Source organism: Pristis pectinata, chromosome 3 (assembly GCF_009764475.1).
Source record: "Pristis pectinata isolate sPriPec2 chromosome 3, sPriPec2.1.pri, whole genome shotgun sequence".
NCBI lineage: Eukaryota > Metazoa > Chordata > Chondrichthyes > Rhinopristiformes > Pristidae > Pristis > Pristis pectinata.
This window is the reverse complement of record NC_067407.1, coordinates 17395411-17413896: the sequence shown is the minus strand read 5'-3', so window position 1 is coordinate 17413896 and position 18486 is coordinate 17395411. Positions and strand designations below refer to the sequence as shown.

The following is an 18486-nucleotide window of genomic DNA, read 5'->3' as shown; positions in this document are numbered from 1 at the left end:
GCATCTACCTCAGTGCACCAATGTGACAACTATCTATATCTAATGACAATCTCAGGATTCCTGCAAATTACTGCAAGATTAGAGTAGCCAACAGATGCCACCAAAACTGGACAGAGACTCACTTCATGTAGCATCGTTACAACTGGTGCATCGGGTGGACTTTAATCCCACCACTCCAAGCTGGACTCCAACCCAAGTCATGAAAGCAACTTGCATTTATACGGTGTCTTCAACATAACTAAGATATCACAAGGCATTTCACAGGAATGTCATTGACAAAACTTGACACCAAGCCATATAGGAAAGTAGGTTGACACAGATTTTAAGAAGCAACTTAAAAAGGGGGTGGAAGATAAAATGGTGGAAGGAATTCAAGAGTTTAGAGCCCAGACCGCTGAAGGCATGGCTACCATTGGTGGAGGTATTAAAAGCAGTTAAGCACAAGAGACCAGAAGATTTCAAGATCAATATTAAACATCAGAAAATTAATGTAATATGTTATAGTTGGTAAATGAGTCATGAGCAGTGGTTGTCAGGTTGATGTGAGTATCAAAAGTATTCACAGTAACAATGATTTTAGATGATGTTCTCGTGTAATTGAGAAAAAGGACTTCAAGTCTCGATCCTAGGGCTTCCAAAGGGGACAGTTAGAATAGCATTTACAAGGACATTATGTTTCTTTATGTATTGTAAGTAACAAGTCAGTAGAACATGCCCTGCAGGCCAGACTGTATAAATAGAATAAGAAAAACTGAGCCAAGATGATGATAGGCAGAAAAAGCCACTTCTGATACAGACAGAAAGAAAGAATGAGATATTTGAAGTTGAAGAATTCAATATTGACTCCAGAAAGCCGCAATGTGCCCACACAGAAGATGAGATGTTGTTCCTTAAGCTCATGGAGGGCTTTCTTGTAACTGTGCAGGAGTCCACAGACAGAATGAGAGTTGCATGGTTAATTAAAGTGGCAGGCACAGAACTGGAAGCTCAGGGTCACTCCTTGAGTGCAGGTGTCCAAGCTACATTTGGTTTCTCCAACATAGAGGAAGCCACATTGTGAATACAAAATGCAATTTTAAGAAATTTGAGTGCAACTGGAAGGACTGTTTGGGCTCCTTGATGTTGGGAAGCGACAAGGTGAAAGGGCAGTTGTTACATATCCTTTGGTTGCATGGGAAATTGCCACAAGATGGAATGGTTGGTGGGGATAGAAGAACATAGAACATGACAGCACAGTACAGGCCCTTCAACCCACAATGTTGTGCCGACATTTTATCATGCTCTAAGATCTACCTAACCCTTCCCTCCCACATAGCCCCCTATTTTTCTATCATTCATGTGTCTGTCTAAGAGTCTCTTAAATGTTGCTAATGTATCTGCCCCCACAACCTCTGCAGGCAGTGCATTCAGGTGCTCCAGGGATCACAGAACCATAGAACAATACAGCACAATACAGGCCCTTCGGCCCACCATGTTGTGCCCACCTTTAAACCACACCAAAGACCATCTAACCCCTTCCTCCCACATATCCCCCTATTTTAAAATCCTCCATATGCTTATCTAACAATCTCTTGAACTCAACCAACATACCTGCCTCCACCACTACCCCAGGCAGCGTATTCCATGCACCAACCAGTTTCTGGGTGAAAACCTCCCTCTGATATCTCCCTTGAACTTCCCACCCATTACCTTAAAGCCATGCCCTCTTGTATTGAGCATTGGTGCCCTGGGAAAGAGGCACTGGCTGTCTACTCTATCTATTCCTCTTAATATTTTGTATACCTCTATCATGTCTCTCCTCATCCTCTTCTCTCCAAAGAGTAAAGCCCCAGCTCCCTTAGTCTCTCCTCATAATCCATATTCTCCAAACCAGGCAGCATCCTGGTAAATCTCCTCTGCACCCTCTCCGATGCTTCCACATTCTTCCTATAATGAGGTGACCAGAACTGGATGCAGTACTCCAAGTGTGGTCTAACCAGAGTTTTGTAGAGCTGCATCATTACCTTGCAGCTCTTAAACTCATTCCCCCAACTTATGAAAGCTAACATCCCATAAGCTTTCTTAACTACCCTATCCACCTGTGAGGCAACTTTCAGGGATCTGTGGATATGAACCCCCAGATGCCTCTGCTCCTCCACACTACCCAGAATCCTACCATTTACCTTGTACTCCGCCTTGGAGTTTGTCCTTCCAAAGTGTACCACCTCACACTTCTCCAGATTGGACTCCATCTGCCACTTCTCAGCCCAGCTCTGCATCCTATCAATGTCCCTCTGTAAGCTTCGACAGCCCTCCACACTATCCACAGCACCACCAACCTTTGTGTCGTCTGCAAACTTGCTAACCCACTCTTCTACCCCCTCATCCAAGTCATTAATAAATATCACGAAACGTAGAGGTCCCAGAACTGATCCTTGTGGGACACCACTAGTCATAGCCCTCCAATCTGAATGCACTCCCTCCACCACAACCATCTGCTTTCTACAGGCAGGCCAATTCTAAATCAAAGGATGTGATCCTTTTTAAATGCTGAATGGGAAGCGTCTGGTGGTGGAATCTTGTTGCAACTGGCAGAAATTGCAAAGGATGATCCACTGAATGCAAGATGGAAGGTGAGGACCTCAGGAACTCTGCCCATGCTCTCTCCAGGAGGAGAGGGTGTGAGCGTGGAGGTGCAGGAAATGGATGAGATGCAGTCAAGGGTTCTGCCCTCTATAGTAGAGGGGAAGCCATGGTTCAGGAAGAAGGAAGACATATCAGAATCATCTCTCTGGAATATCTCATCATCAGAGCAAATGCGATGGAGACAGAGAACATAAAAGAATGGAAAGGAGTCCTTACAAGAGGCAGGGTAGGAGGAAATATCACCAAGATATCTGTGCGATTTGGTAGGTTTATGACTAACCAATCCCCTGAGATGTAAACAGAGAGATCTAGAAAGGGCGGCATGGTAGCGTAGCGGTTAGCGCGACGGCTATTACAACGCCAGCGATCGGGGTTCGATTCCCGTCGCTGTCTGTAAGGAGTTTGTACGTTCTCCCGTGTCTGCGTGGGTTTCCTCTGGGTGCTCCGGCTTCCTCCCACATTGCAAAGACGTACGGCTAGGTTAATTGGGTTTAAAATGGGCGGCGTGGACTCATTGCGCCGGAAGGGTCTGTTACCACGCTGTAAATAAAATTTTTTTAAAATTAAATTTAAAGGGAAAGGAAGGGTCAAAGATGGACCATGTGATGGTGAGGGCAGGATGGAAATTGGCAGCATAAGTGATGGCATTTTTGAGTTTTGCAAAGGTGATGAAAGTTTTGAGTTCAGCAAAAGTGATGTCTTTTAGGTTTGGAGGGTGAATGAACAAACAATTACCGACCAAGTAAGTTATAGTGGGTATTAAGTTGAAAGAGGAATCATGTGAGGAGGCAAAAGTTAGCAAAAAACCCAAAGATTGGAATGAATTCAGAACCCAGCAGAGAAGAACTAAGTAATCGAGAAGGAGAAGATAAACTAGGAGGGCAAATTAGCAAGTAATATAAAAACTGTTAACAAAATCTTTAAGAATGTGAAAAGGAAAAGAGGGGTCAAAGTGAATATAAGTCTCTTAAACAAGGAGGCTGAAGAAATACTTGTGGGGAACAAGGCACAGTAGCTGATAAAGTATTTTGCATCAGAGTTTATGGTACAAAATACTATGAACATCCCATTAATAGTAAAACACACAGGGAGGAATTGAATGTCATCACCATCTTGCGAGAATTAGTATTGGACAACTAATGGGGCTAAAGGCTGATAAGTTGCCCGAAACTGATGGTTTATGTCCTGCAATCTAGACAGATAAAGAATGTGCTCGGATTTTTGTCAGGAAACTTGAATAGAAAGATTCAACCATGGGAAAGATGACATAGGAGGTAGCTTTGAAAGGAAGAATGATAGAACCATAGAACCATAGAAAATTACAGCACAATACAGGCCCTTCGGCCCACCATGTTGTGCCGACCTTTAAACCACACCTGAATGATGAAACAGATTATTGTTTAAATGGGGAAGGACTCCAAAAATCTGTAGCTCAAATAGATGTAGAGGTTCTCATACATGAACACAGAAAGCTAGCACAAAGGTACATCTGGTAATGAGAAAAGCTAATGGAATGCTGGTTTTTATTTCACAGGGGTTGGAGTATATAAGTGGGGAAATCTTTCTATAACTGCACATGGCACTATTGAGGCCACGTCCAGAGTACTGTACACAGTTTTGGTCCCATTATTTAAGGAAAGATTTATTGTCATTGGAGGCTGTTCAGAAAAGGTTCACAAGGACAATCGTGCATATGGAGGGATTCTTTTATGAGGAAAGATTGAAGAGGCTGAGTATGAACTCATTGGAGTCTAAAAGACCGAGAGAATATCTTATTGAAACAAAAAACTTTCTGGGGGGGGGGGGTGGAATTAATAGGGTAAAATCTGAGAAGATATTTCCCCTCATGAGAGAGCCTAGAACCAGAGGGCATAATCCTAGAATAATAAAGAACCCATTTAAGAATTAGAGGAGGGAAAAAAAATCTTCTCTTAAGGGTTGCAAGTCTAGAATTTCTAGATCCAGAAGCCAGTGTAGGCTCAATTCTTGAATACATTCAGAGCTGAGATAAATAGGTTTTTAACAAATAAGGAAATAAAGGCTATTGGGAAGAGGATGCAAAAGTGGGCATGGTGAAAGATAGATTGGCCATTATCCTACTGAGTCGCAAAGCAGGCTTGAGAGGCTGAATACCTTACTCCTGTTCCGATTTATTTTGGCCTCATGGTCAACGAAGGAAAAGTTGTAAACAGATAAAAAAGAATGTGTTAGGATTTTTATAACAGTGATATGCCAGGAAGCCTGAATGGAGCGATTTGATCTAGGTATCATTAGAAAGATAGGTAGGGAGCAGCATGTTCAAAGACTTTGCAGAGGAAAGGAGTGTTAGAGGGAGGGACAATAGTTTGCAAGGAAAGTTGGGAAGAGGTCATCAAAGGGAAATCCCACTGCACCATTCAGTTTTGAGCAGTTCTTTATAAACCAAATTTTCCATTGGAAGTGAGCCAGCTTCCAGATGCTATTGGTGATATATTAATTCAGTAGAGGTTTCCTTATCAAGCACCAGCTAAGTAAGTAAAGTTCTCCATGGAGTTCTAAGGGTTAATTAATATTTATAATGGCAGCAGAGATCTAATATCTTTGGTGAGATTATATTATTCATGGTGTGAGTGCATTTGATTGAGGAGCATTTGATAACATCCTGTTGTGCTTGTAGACTGTTCCTAGTTTGATTTGCCAGCACAGCAGTGATCGATGCACTTTAACAGAAAATCAGTTCATTGTGCAAAGCAGTTTTAAGATGTTTCAACATGAAAGGCCCTATCTAAATGTAAATATTATTATAATATATAAATATGGTAAAATCCTTGATGCCTCTTGACAGTTAATAATTACTGTCTTAATTGAAGACTGCCCGGATCAGCTCAATTTAAAAAAAAGTACTGGATGATTTAGTGATGGAAAATTGTAAAAAGAATTGTCTTTGGGTTTAAGTTCTGTCAAACAGCTAATATATTAGTAAACCAGCTTTTGGAAGAAGCTTTCAGTACCAGCTGTTTGGTTCATTATAATTTTGTACAACCGATCATCTGAGTGCTTCATTTATAACTATTATGTGTGAAATTGTAATTTCATATGGACCTCCATAATCTACATTTTAATATATATGTAGTCAGATTTTCCCTGAGAATATACATCTTTAGAATAATGGGAGTGTACAATGCATGAATTAAAATTTAATTCAAAATGGCAAATTGGAATATTTCTTTCACAAAGAGTAATTTAAAATGCATAAGTACATTAGGACAGAAATGTCATTCTAGTACCATTCACTACTGCAATTGCTAGATTATACAATTAATATATTATTGACATTATATTAGACAATGTTATAGCTAGAAAAATAAGGTTTAGAAAAAATACTTTGAAAAATTAATTGCAAAAATCTTCAAAACATTTCTGTTTCATCTGAATGAATCCATATTTAAAGTAATGCTTATTTATACTTGTTTAGTAATGATGGTTATTTTCATGTCTGCCTAACTACATTTTACTTCATCTAAAAGTAATGCAATTCTTTAAAAAATGCATGCAGAATGATTCTAATTAGCAGAGCTTGTTTGCTTCTTTATCATAGTAAATGAAAATTGTCCAGATTTTATCTTTTACAAGATGAATCTTTTGTTAACATTACCCACTGCATTTAACATAAAGCAATAATTTAACTACTGAATTCCCTCACGAGTTGATTTTACATATTATCTTCTTTGAAATGTCAAACTATTCATCACATATACAAGGAATAACTTCTTTAAATGTTTTAAGTACTTTGGAAATCAATATACAGTATGTTCAAACTATTGCATGAAATTCTTACATACAGATACTATGTATTCATGCGTCCAACAGTATATATAATTGAAATGACTCTTTGTATACTGATTTCAGTTCTGATCCTTATGCAAAAGACAGTCCAATTCACTTCTGGTACTCTTGGAAATACATTGATCAAAATGAATGCTACAGTTGCATCTTGTACACATTGGGTAGTATTATGCATATGGTTCAAGCAACCGATGCTTTAAAGTGTTGGTAGATAAAACAGTTTCACTTTGCATTCTGCTCATGTACGTTGACAAACTGAAGTCATGCCAGTTTGAATAAAAGCTAGCAGCAGGATGGGGGAAGGGAATATGGTTCAGGATGAATAAAGTGGTTCTGCATCATTTAGAAAACAATGTTACATCTTCTGATCCATATCTAATGGGAATTAAAATATTTACTTTAAGTTTTATTATGAAGTGTGCTCATGAAAAAAAGGTATGTTTCTTAATATATGAGCATACTTATTCTTTACATTCACTGCTGCCTGTATAAATTCTGGGAATACTATTATACCATCCAAAGTGCAGTGGAGCAGAATTATTTTTTATTATATTTATTGTTTGTCTGGCCTAACTGTGTTTGCATCCAAACTACTGGGATTAAAATCTTTTATATGTAAAGCAAGGCCCCATAAACCAGGCAGAATTTTGGACCTATTCCATTGGGAGGTTGGAGGGGCAGGTGAGAGAATCCATAACAAGTGCAGATGGACAATGGATAGATCTATCTAGACAAATATTCCAAGGCCAGAATGCTTTTTTTTTGCTGTTTTCTCACTAATGGGTCCCAAATTCAGACAAAAATGAATCTGTAAGTGATCATTTGTCATTTTAGTATAGGTTTAATTGACTCACATCGATGGTGACAATATGGCTCTCACAAGTCCTTCAGGCATACGTGGACAATATCTAACAGGATTGATAGAGTAGACCAAGATGTTGCTAGAGGACACTTTGCTGCTGTGATAAAGGGAGTGCAAGCAGAAGTGGTAACTGCCCATCGATTAGAATGTATGATGTTACCCCAGGGATTCATGCTGGGGGCTCAGCTTTTCCTTTTAATGTCTAAGTTAAAGCAGTACAGAATTGTGTATCCATGTTTGCAGATGGCATTGAAGTAGGTGACAGTAAGGAAGAAGCTGTTGCAGCTGACCTGGAGAATGATAAAGAGAATGGGGCAAAACTAGCCATTGATGTTCAATGTGGGAAAGTGAGATCATCCACTTTGGATCTGGGAAAGTCAAATTGGTATATTAGCTGTAGAGAACCAAAAGGATCAATGCCCGTGTATTCCAATCACTTAAAGCTATCGCTGGGCTACACAAAGCAATCCCAAGGGCTAAAATCATGTTGACTTTTATCTCAAGGAGGTTGAAATACAACATGTATCAAACCTTACCTGGGAGACCAGTTTAACGTTAGGCACTGGATGTCAGGAAAGATACACTCACCTTGAAAAGGATATGACGTAGAAGGCTGCATTGGAGGTAAAGGATGCATAAACTGGTCATTCATTCCTTTGAATGGGGCACAAAAGCTGATCTCATTGAGGTGATTATAATGTTAAAGGGATTCCAAAGTTTAGGTACAAAAAGATTATTCCCCTAGGTGGGTGAATCTAGTTTAGGAGGGTATAATGTTAAGATTAGAACTGGTCTCTTTACAAGTCAAATAAGGAACCAAATTTTCATGGATATGACCAGGGGGCTGGATTAATCTAAATTTTCAAAACTGAGATTGATGCATTTTTATTGGTGATAGCTTCAAGAGATATGAAGCCAAGGCAGATAAATGGAATTGAGCTACATGTCAGCTACTATCTAATAATAGAGGGTCAATAGGCTTTGCAACCTACTCCTATTCTGATGTATTTATTACAAGTTTATGAAAATCCCAGTAACTTTGAAAGGATATTCCTGCCATGGGAATGAAGACAGTTGATTTCACAAGTGAACAACAGACATTTTCACTACAAGGTTCATTGTGCAGTGTTCTGTGAAACAACCCAATATAGTTCATTGCATGCAGTGTGCACATGCATTGTGCAGCAAGCCATATTGGTCATGACACAATATAATTGTCAAGGGCACAAGCCTAATACTGTAGTAGTGCTTATTGTTTTGGCAAATTGTGGATTTAATACCAATTTCAAATTTCACTCTGCAATTTTATTTTGATTATTTGTTTATAAGTTAGGGCCATCACTGGCAAGGCCAGCATCCTTAATTGCCCTTGAGAAGGCAGTAGATATTTCCACAGTGAAGCTGAGTGGGGAGTTCCAGGATTTTGACCGAATGATGAAGAAACAGCAATATATTTCCAATTCACAATGGTTCATAGCTTGGATGGGAACCTGAAAATAATGGTGTTCCCACCCACCTTTCTCATATTTCCCATAATATAGAAGAAGGAAACTTGACCCTTCGATTCAATTATCAGAGCAAAACCATCAATCACCTTCCCTGCAATTTAATTCCCTTCAACCCATTCTCTATCATGTGCCTTTCAACTCCACCCTGGTCCTCCATCACCCTTCAACACTGGGGATAGTTTACAGTAACTATCATCTACCAAACAGCACATCTTTGGGATGTGGGAGGAAACTGGGGCACCCAGGAGAAACCCATGAGTTCACCGGGAGAACATTTAAACTCCGCTCGGACAGCACCCAAAGTCAGGCTGAACCTGATACATCTTGCTGCATCTGCTGGGCTTGTCCTTCTTGGTGGAAGAAGTCGTGGTTTTGAGAGATGTTCAAAAAACCTTGGTGGAGAACTTATCACTGCTTGTGTTTTCCATTAAAACTCTAACCTGTTGTTGGTCAGAATTCATGCTCTCCCAACAGTGTCTCCTCTGCTCCCACCTGAAGACTTCAGCCAATATCAAAGCCAATTGAATTCAGACCCAATCTCAACCAGCGAGTTGTTTCAGAGGCCTGTAACTCACCAATGTAATCTTACCCGTGCCTTGCCACCAGCACCATTTGGTGCAAGTCCTGCATTGTTTCAATGTGACCCTTTTGTAGGACCTTGAATTTAAAGTCATTTTGTACCGGGTTTGTTGACCCTAGCTAGTTGAGAAAGGGGTTTGCAAACCACTTAGGGTCCCTGCTCTTGATGACTATTTCATGATGTGTTTAGGAACCACAAGCCATTCAGCTGCTCAAGCTGTATCACCAATCAATTGGATCATGGACTACCTACGTTTGATTTTATTCATTTATGGTTCATAACATTGCTGGCCAATATTTATTGCTTGTACTCAAATTCTCTTGTATTGAATGACTGACGTCATTAGTCATTTTAGAAGGCAGTCAAGAGTCAACCAGATTCTTTAGGTCTGGATTCACACACAGATTAAGCCAGATAAAGGCAGCAGACTGCCTTGCCTGAGGACAGTGGTGACTTGAACAGGTTTTCATGACAACCCATTAGTTTTGTGGTCACTGTTACTGACATTTATACACTAGATAGGTTAAATTAACCAAATTCCAGCTCCTGAGCTGTCATGGAGGGGCTTGAACTTATAGAGTCATGGTGAGGTAGAGCAAAGAAATAGGCCATTCAGCCCACCAAGTCCATGCTGACCTTCAGTCACCCATTTCCACTAATCCTACAGTAATCCCATTTCTTTTTACTTCTCCCCTCACTCTCATCAGCTCCCCCAGATTCTACCACTCACCTACATACTAGGAGCCAATTAACCTAACAACCCACACATCTTTGGAATGTGGGAAGAAACAGGAACACATGGAGGAAACCTACATGGTCATAGAGAGAACGTGCCAACTCCACACAGATAGCCCCTGAGACCAGGACTGAACCCGGTTTGCTGGAGCTGTAAGGCAGCAGCTCTATTGTCTATGCCACTGCATTACCACTCCTATATCTAGAATTTTATCCCAGATGGTAGATTACTAGTCTTATAAATTAATCACAATGCCGCTATCATCTCACTGCTAAAAGACAACAGAGACAAAACTGGCTGACTTTGCTCCAGCCACCCAGAACCCCACTTAACTGCCAATCTCCACTCAACCCACAGCAGCATAGACTGACCACACTCTATGTGTAATTAATCTAACTTGGGTGAATGTTTAAAGGTAATGAATTGTAACAAAAAAGTGAATCCAATCTTTCAAGAAAGCAGAGGAGCAGTAATGAGCAAGTGAAAAAAAGCAGATTTAGTATTAGTGATTATATTGTCTTTATTCATAAGAAAAGAAGTTTATTAATAACTTTAGCTTCAATACTTCAATGGATAATTCATTGTAATCACCTTTCCCAATCAGTATTAGCTACAGTAGTCAAGTAATGCTATTACTGCTATAATGGAGGCTGATTCATTCAGCTTACTCAGTAGACAAGGAAATGCAATTGCATTAGATGATATTATTACGGCTCTGCTGTTTATTGCTGTGATCTGAGGATCAAATAATGAGATGGTTGCAGTCCCTTCAATGTCGCACACAGTGCAGTCAGACTGGCAGCATGAAGCTATGCCTGTCTCTGTGCACAGCTTTATCAGATTAGTTTCTCATCTAGCTCTGTAACTGACCCATTTGAACAGGATCCAAAGCTGGTGCAAAACATCTGCCGCTGGGTACGACAAGCTGTTAAGATTCCGTTCTTTGCCAAGTTGACCCCGAACGTCACCGACATTGTAAACGTAGCGATGGCAGCTCAGGAAGGTAAGAAACTGGCAGTGAGAACTGGATGCAAAGAGATTCAAAATTCTACTTGAGAATAATTATTTCTTTGAATCTTTTTTCCATTGTCCTTTTACATTAATTTTCAAATAGATTAAATTTTCAATTAAAAACACACACCTTTCATTTGATTATGGTACCTGTCATTTTGCTAATGTCTGTGTCACTAACTTTGAAATGACTCTTGTCATCTATTCTCTAGCTATTACATTGCAATCCAAATCAAAAGTTATTATTCTGTAGATTGAAATTTAAATAACTGCTGTATTTTCTCACAGGTGGTGCAGATGGTGTTACAGCAATCAACACAGTCTCTGGGCTGATAGGGGTACTTGCAGATGGTACACCTGTGCCTGCCGTTGGTAGAGACAAGCGAACCACATATGGTGGTGTGTCTGGTAAGCATTGCCTTCACCACTGTATAGTGTTTCCTCTGAGACTATAGACAAAACGGTGGCAATCCATAATATCAACTCCCTTTCAAGACACCTTGATTTTGCTGGTCAACATAGCTAATCATATTGACAGATGGACAAGGTTCAGTGTGAAAGCTCTTCCAATAGCTATTTCTTTTATTGGCATAATGCTTCAGTAAGGTGGGTGGGGAGAATTCACGGAACAATCAAAGGAAGTACCTCAAAGCCATTGTAGAAATTTGTATTAGCACAGTTTCTCTTTTCAGGATTTCATTAACACTCACTTTAGAAATACAAACCACAAACTTCACCTTAAGTGGAATCTGCACTACGTTTCGATATTTTTTTTAAATACAGTTAAAATGCTAATACCTTGCACCTAATTGGATTTGCTTCTGGTACACTTCTTTTAACCATTGCTCTCATTTACATTCAGATAAATGAATAGAGTCTGTATTCATTTGGGTAAAGTAGCAACTAACTAAATGCAAAAGCGGTCATAACAAGTAATTTTAAAGAATGGACAAAATGAATGATAAAAAATTACTTCTTAATGCAAAAGTACTTGAAAGTAATTTGCAACTTCTTAGAGCTATCAACTTGTCAAAGCAATAAGTTAGCCATTATTTCCTTTTTCTTTAAACAGTGCACATTTTATTGTAGATTCCCAGCTTGTGCATTCATTTCTCTTTTCCTTTTTATCATTTGCCTGCCATGTGTGCTTTTTGATGATCAATTTTTTGTTCTTGATAGGAGGTCGTCAAGTTGCATTTCAGGATTAAGTCACGCAGAAACGAAACCAAATTATATTGATCACTCTCCTGCTTGAAATGGTATTAGAAATCAAACATTGGGTTTTTATTGTAAAATTAGTTAGTGGAAATGAAATGGAAAAACAGTTAATTTAGTTATTTGACAATGTTTATTGCCTGTCCACCTCCTCAGTCCATCAACTGATAGTTGTTAATGAGGTTAAAAGCTATGATAATAGATCACAAGCTTGTTGTTACCTGCTCTACACAAATCTTCAATGTTCATGTTTACTGGATGACAGAAGGGTAGACAGCGGAAAATGCCAAGTGCTGGTTTTGAAGTACCACACAGCCATAGCTTGACATTTCCACAGAATAGAAGTTTATGAGATGCATAATTTTGCACTTGGGAGCTCCAGCTGCATTCAGGGCACCTCCGCACTCTCTGACTGTCTCAAGATGGGCAGTGATTTAAATCAGTGAATTGGAGCCATGTTGTCTGCTTCCCTCTTTGAGAATAAATATTGCTCTTAGTCAACATATAAAAAAGTCAAATATATTTACTTTATTTCACCGTCCCAGCTAGTTGCTTCTTAATGTAGCAGCACGTTTCAGTTAGTTGTTAACACAGCTGGTCATATTATAGATTTACATGGGACCTGTGTACTGTACATCAAATTAATTTTAAAAATGACTTCAGAAAGTACGAAGATCTTAGTATTGCCAAGATTTCAATTTTATTTTAAATATTTTCTAAAGGCCAGACCTTTAAATCTCAGGGGCTGCATCAAGCAGTGAGCTGTGAATTTAACCATAGGGTAACTGCTAATGATAAGGAAACATTCCAAGATGAGGCTGCTGTAATACAATCATTGGATTAGGCTATCAATCACTCCAGTCCTCAGGGAACAGGAAAGGAGACAAAACAGAGAAAGGAAAATTAGGAAAGGTGGGTGTGACTAGAATGTAATTCTTTACTATCTCTATCTGCTAACTGTTCTCTGTAGCTTTTAAATTCAAAGCACGTCTAAACGCTGCTGGTTTTTTTTAAGAAGAGTTATGTTTGAACTGTATGGTGTTTACAGAACAGGAAAGCAAACAACCAAAGTTAGTAGGATAGAAAAAATATTTAAACTTTGCTTTTTAAAAAAAAAATCTAGTCTTTGTGAGAATTGGTTCAGCTGGTATTTAAGTTAGCTTTGATAGATTTGTATCATGCACACTGGAAGTTAAATATTGGGTTGAAATAGGCAAAAGGGGACTGCTGGCAAGGTGCTTCACACAGGTCAGCATGCCCTGACCTCCTAGCCTGCACTTTGCAGGGGGGAGGTATAGAGCACACTGGAGATCAGATGCCATTGCATCTGATCTTGTACACACTGTTGGATTCAGCATTGAAGACGTGGATTCATTCATTTGAATAGAGTCACTGATCTGGATGGAAAAAGTGAGTGGTTTGGTTTTATTTCTTCATTTTAATTAATATTAATGCTTTCAATTAATTTACAGCAGACAAATACCTTTAAATGTTCAATTTTTTATATTTCAAGTTATTTTTAAATGTTTCTGATTCTCAGAATGGTATAGAAGCAGTTGAAAAGGCCTTTTGCCAAAAGGCCATTAGGGCATTCAGAATGAGGAACCTCTGATTCCACCACCTGAAGCCTAGAGACCATTTGTGGACCACAGGATGGCTGCAGCAGCAAATTCTCAAGCACAGCCAGACCTGCAGGGCTGCAGAGGGTAGTGCAGCTGCAGGGATGGTGTGGTGGAGTGCAAACGTGAGCTCGCATGACCTGGTGCATTGATGATCATGGTCTAGCAAGCAAAATTGAACGATCCGACTTAACGTCTTTGCATTCCTGCTATAACCCAAGCATGAAACTGTTATCTTACAGCATTAAATTGAAACCCAAGTGTAATCTTTCCTTTGAGTTTGGTACTAAGGACAATATGGTTTGGTAACAATGTCCGTCTATATTAAGGATTTATCAGCACCTTTGGCAGAGAATATGTGTGGATTAATTTCACAGACAGAATGATTTTTATTCTTTATCACTTTTATTCCCTATTGAAGAAAAATTACAGGTGACCTTTTGCATAACACATTCAGATTTTTTGAAGAAGAAATAAAGTGGAAACAGCTGATTCCTTTAGCATGGTTTGCCTTGGGGTATTATTATCATGTCTTTATGAAGTCTTCAGCTTTAGCTGTGAAGATCACAATCCGTACATTGTTCAGGAATGAGGTAGGAGATTAGAGAGAGTGTTCTGAGGCTTATATGATAAGTGGGCCTACAGTTAATGATTGAGCATTTAAAATATGTTTTCTTTATTGAATGTATTTCTGAAAAAATAGTTTGGAAGCTGTTGAAGAATATATATTCAGTCGTGGTGCAGTTAATTGAATTCTGTCACATCTGCCTCTTATTTTACCCATTCATGAACATACTGATATTTAGTTTTAGACAATATGGTGCTGAGAGCTAATAACTTAGAAAGTGGCAGAGTTAATGCTGTAGGTTTCGCTGTCATAGCATTGAAGATAATTTGCATCCATCAGCTGGACTTATTTCATTCAAGGGCACAAATAATTTACCAGAAAGTATGAAACATGGATACATACTAAAGCCAGGTAAATCTGCTCGTTGTGAGAAGATTAGGATGAAGACCATTCCAAATGTTTAAGTTAAAAATGAGACTACAAGTACATTGTTATGTCTTAACTGTAGATGACTTTGATCAGAATGTCTGAGTTTTCATTGATAATCCTTTCCTAAATGAAACTACTCTATCGATACTGCCACGATTCTGTACAGTCAGGAAGCAGGATACATCACAGCTGCCAATGACAACTTCAATTTCAGTGTAGTCTTGGTGTCCAGATGGCCCACCAGAGACCAGTACATTTGATCCCCATGAGAATTTTAATGTGAATATCAGTTGAGACTGGGATTTCAAGATGTAGTTTTATAATTAGGCAATACAGCTATTAGTCTGTTAGTTTAACATTTCCTTTATGATTGAAAAAATAGAAATACTGTTTTTCTGCTGGTTTAATCTGTGCAATCATGCAAAAGCTATTAATTTTATTTAAGGGCATATAGAATTTTACTCACCTGCTCCAATATTATTTTCTAAAGGAGAAATTCTTCCTTCTGTCTCAGTATGCTAGCATGATAGGCCATGATGCTAAAGCCATAAATAGACTTCCAGAACTGGTCTTTATATGTGAGGTTCTACATATAAAAACAGTACATACCAGCAACACCGCTTACTGTTGCCCATTTTGAGCTTTAGCTGGATTGAGGATTTCCAGACTTCAAAGCCTTGGTCGAACATGGACCAAACAGCTGAATTTCAAAGGTGAGGTGAGAATGTCTGCCTTGACACCAAAGCAGCTTTTGAGCGAGTGTGTCATCAAGGTGCCCAGGTAAAACTGATGCCATTGACCACCAAAGGGACATCACTTGATTGGTTGGAGTCATACCTCACTCAAAGGAGAATTGTTACAGTTGTTGGGGGTCAATCATCCTAATCTGAAGATGTCAGTATAGGAGGTCATAAAGTTAGAAGTGGGGTTGTTTGCCTATGATTGCACAATGTTCAATTCCAATTGTAACTCTTCAGCAAATGAAACAGCCCATGCTTGCAGATAGCTAGACAACATTCAGTCATCAGCTGATATATACCAAGTATACTTCACACCTCAGAAGTGCTAGCCAATGGCCATCTCCAACAATAAAGAGCCTAACCATCTAAACCTTCACATTTGATCTCATTACCATTGCCATAACCTCCTCCATTAACATCCTGGGACCACCATTCGACAGAAACTCAACTGGACCAGCCACAATATTGTGGCTACAAGAGCAGCCCAGAAGCTGTGTAATCTACAGTGAGTGACTCACCTTCTGACACCTCAAACTTACAAGGTTCAAGTCAGAAGCATAATGGAATACACTTGTCTGAATAAATACATTTCAACAACTAGCAAGAAGGCCAACACCATACAGGACACAGTAGCCCCTCAATTGGAACCCCATCAGCCACCCTGAACATTCATCCATCTATTATCAGTGCCCAGTGGCTACCGAGTGTACCATCTATACAATGCATTGCAGTTACTCACCTAATGCAGTTCCAACAGCACCCAACAAATCAGCAACCTCTACTGCTAAGAAGGACAAGGGCAGCAAGTCGCATGGGAACACTGCCTGCAGGTTCTTCCCCAAGTCACACACCATCACTGCTTGGTCTAAATCTTAGAACTCTTTCCCCAGCAGCAGTGTCGGAGCACCTTCACTGGAAGGACTGCAGCAGTTTAAGGTGGCTTACCACCATGTTTTCATGGGCAATTCTCATTAACCTACAGTGAAGGTTACCAGTCCAGATGAAGGCAATTGACCCAAAATGTCGACTGTCCACTTCCCTCCATAGATACTGCCTGACCTACCAAGTGCCTTCAGCGCTTTGTGTGTAACTACATATATTGGATTGTTATCGTGAATAGCAATTCTAGCCAGTGTTTTTTGCTCTCTAGCCCAAGACACTACTGCGAAGAGAAACACCCCTCCTACCACATTAGCTGAGAACAGTTCACTCTAAATAGTCCCGTTTCTAAACCCACAAATGAATCTGGGGCATTCCAAGACCAAGTTTAGACATTTTCATTCACAATAATTACCAGAACCACACAGAATTTACTATGAAGAAAAATTCCATTTGTTTTGACTGGTCATGTGAGATTTATGCTCCACATGTACTTTCTTCTGTTTACTTCACTTCACCCATCAAGGTAATACCATATGTTTTTCTCCCTCATGGACTTAGCTAGATTCCCATAAACTGCATCTTTTTCCCACTCACCTCAACCACTCCATTTGGTTGTGAATTCCACATTTAACCACCGAGGAAAGGAATTTATCCTGATTTGCTATTGGATTTATCAGTGGCTATCCTTTATCCATGAACCCTAGTTTTGAACTAACCCCACATGTGGAATCATCTCTGGGTAGACCCAACCAAACCTTTAGTAGTCTGATAGATTGTTACCTTACACTTAAGCTTTTCCTCTTCTGGAGAAACACACCCACCAGTTCACGTTTTGAGGAAACTATAAACTTTCATTTCTGGTACTTTCACCACTTTCTTCAGAAACTTCCATCTGACTTGTTTAATCTTATGAGGTTGTAATTTGCTTTCTTCAAAATAGGTATTTAGCACCACTTTTCTTTCATTGTTTTCTTCACTGAAAAAACAAATAGGCTTGACCAAATGGAGCTTGCTGTCAATTAAAACTGCTAACACACTAATTACTCATGTTTAGTGACGATGTGAAGATTCTTAACATTCAAACATTGATTAATAAAGATTAGCAAAATGTGAGTTTAAGAGGTCTCCAGCTGCACGGTCAAATAGAAACATGAATATTTTACTCAAAGTTAAGCCAATATAATGCACTTTTAAGAACTGGAACATGTAAATTAGGCAGCAAAATAGTGGCAGAAACAAATGCTGTGGAATTTATTTTGCTTCTGTGCATAGGAATTAGTCCCTTACGGCTAAATTGCATGGAAGATAGAAAAGGACATTATTGGAAGTGTGGAATAATAAACAACTATTATTCCAGGCATCAATGCATGGCTCAATGAATGTCACTGAGGACAGGAGCATGCATGGGGGCTGGTTGGATAAAGGGGGCAGGAGCAACATGAATACTTCTACCCAGTATTCATTAAGTACATTATCAATGTGTCTGCATGTGCATATTGTGCATCTGTTTAAAATTAACTGCCTCTCTTAAAAAATATAAAGTAGTCAAATTTAAAATTTCTGCTCAACTCCTTTAAAGGACTTATACACAATCTTGACAAGGCAGCTGAAACTGAGGCATACCTCCTAGTTCAGGACCCAATGCAAAAATTGTTAACTCTCTGCAATAAACAACCAATGATAGTGAAGGCCACCATACCCCCAACAAAGGCATTGAGTCCTTCCATGCCTTTACATTGTAGGAATACTTTGTCAGAGACAGCTACTTATCTTTTCTTTGATAACTTGTGCCTTTTTCCTGAAGGAATTGCAGCTGCACTTTGCATTACAATTGATTGTGTTTTTGTCAGTTCTGAAATTGTAGCAATTTGTAAATGATGCATTAG

General features: G+C 39.2%; 1 protein-coding gene across 8 annotated transcripts in view; it reads left to right on the top strand.

Moving 5' to 3' along the window:
* LOC127568515 (dihydropyrimidine dehydrogenase [NADP(+)]-like) overlaps positions 1 to 18486 on the top strand; it is a 581379-nt gene that overhangs the window by 454432 nt on the left and 108461 nt on the right. For all 8 annotated transcript variants that reach the window (XM_052012359.1, XM_052012358.1, XM_052012364.1 and 5 more), the window contains 2 exons: positions 11019 to 11139; positions 11436 to 11555. In XM_052012359.1, coding sequence (XP_051868319.1) covers positions 11019 to 11139; positions 11436 to 11555 — 241 coding nt within the window. The remainder of the gene's footprint in view (positions 1 to 11018; positions 11140 to 11435; positions 11556 to 18486) is intronic.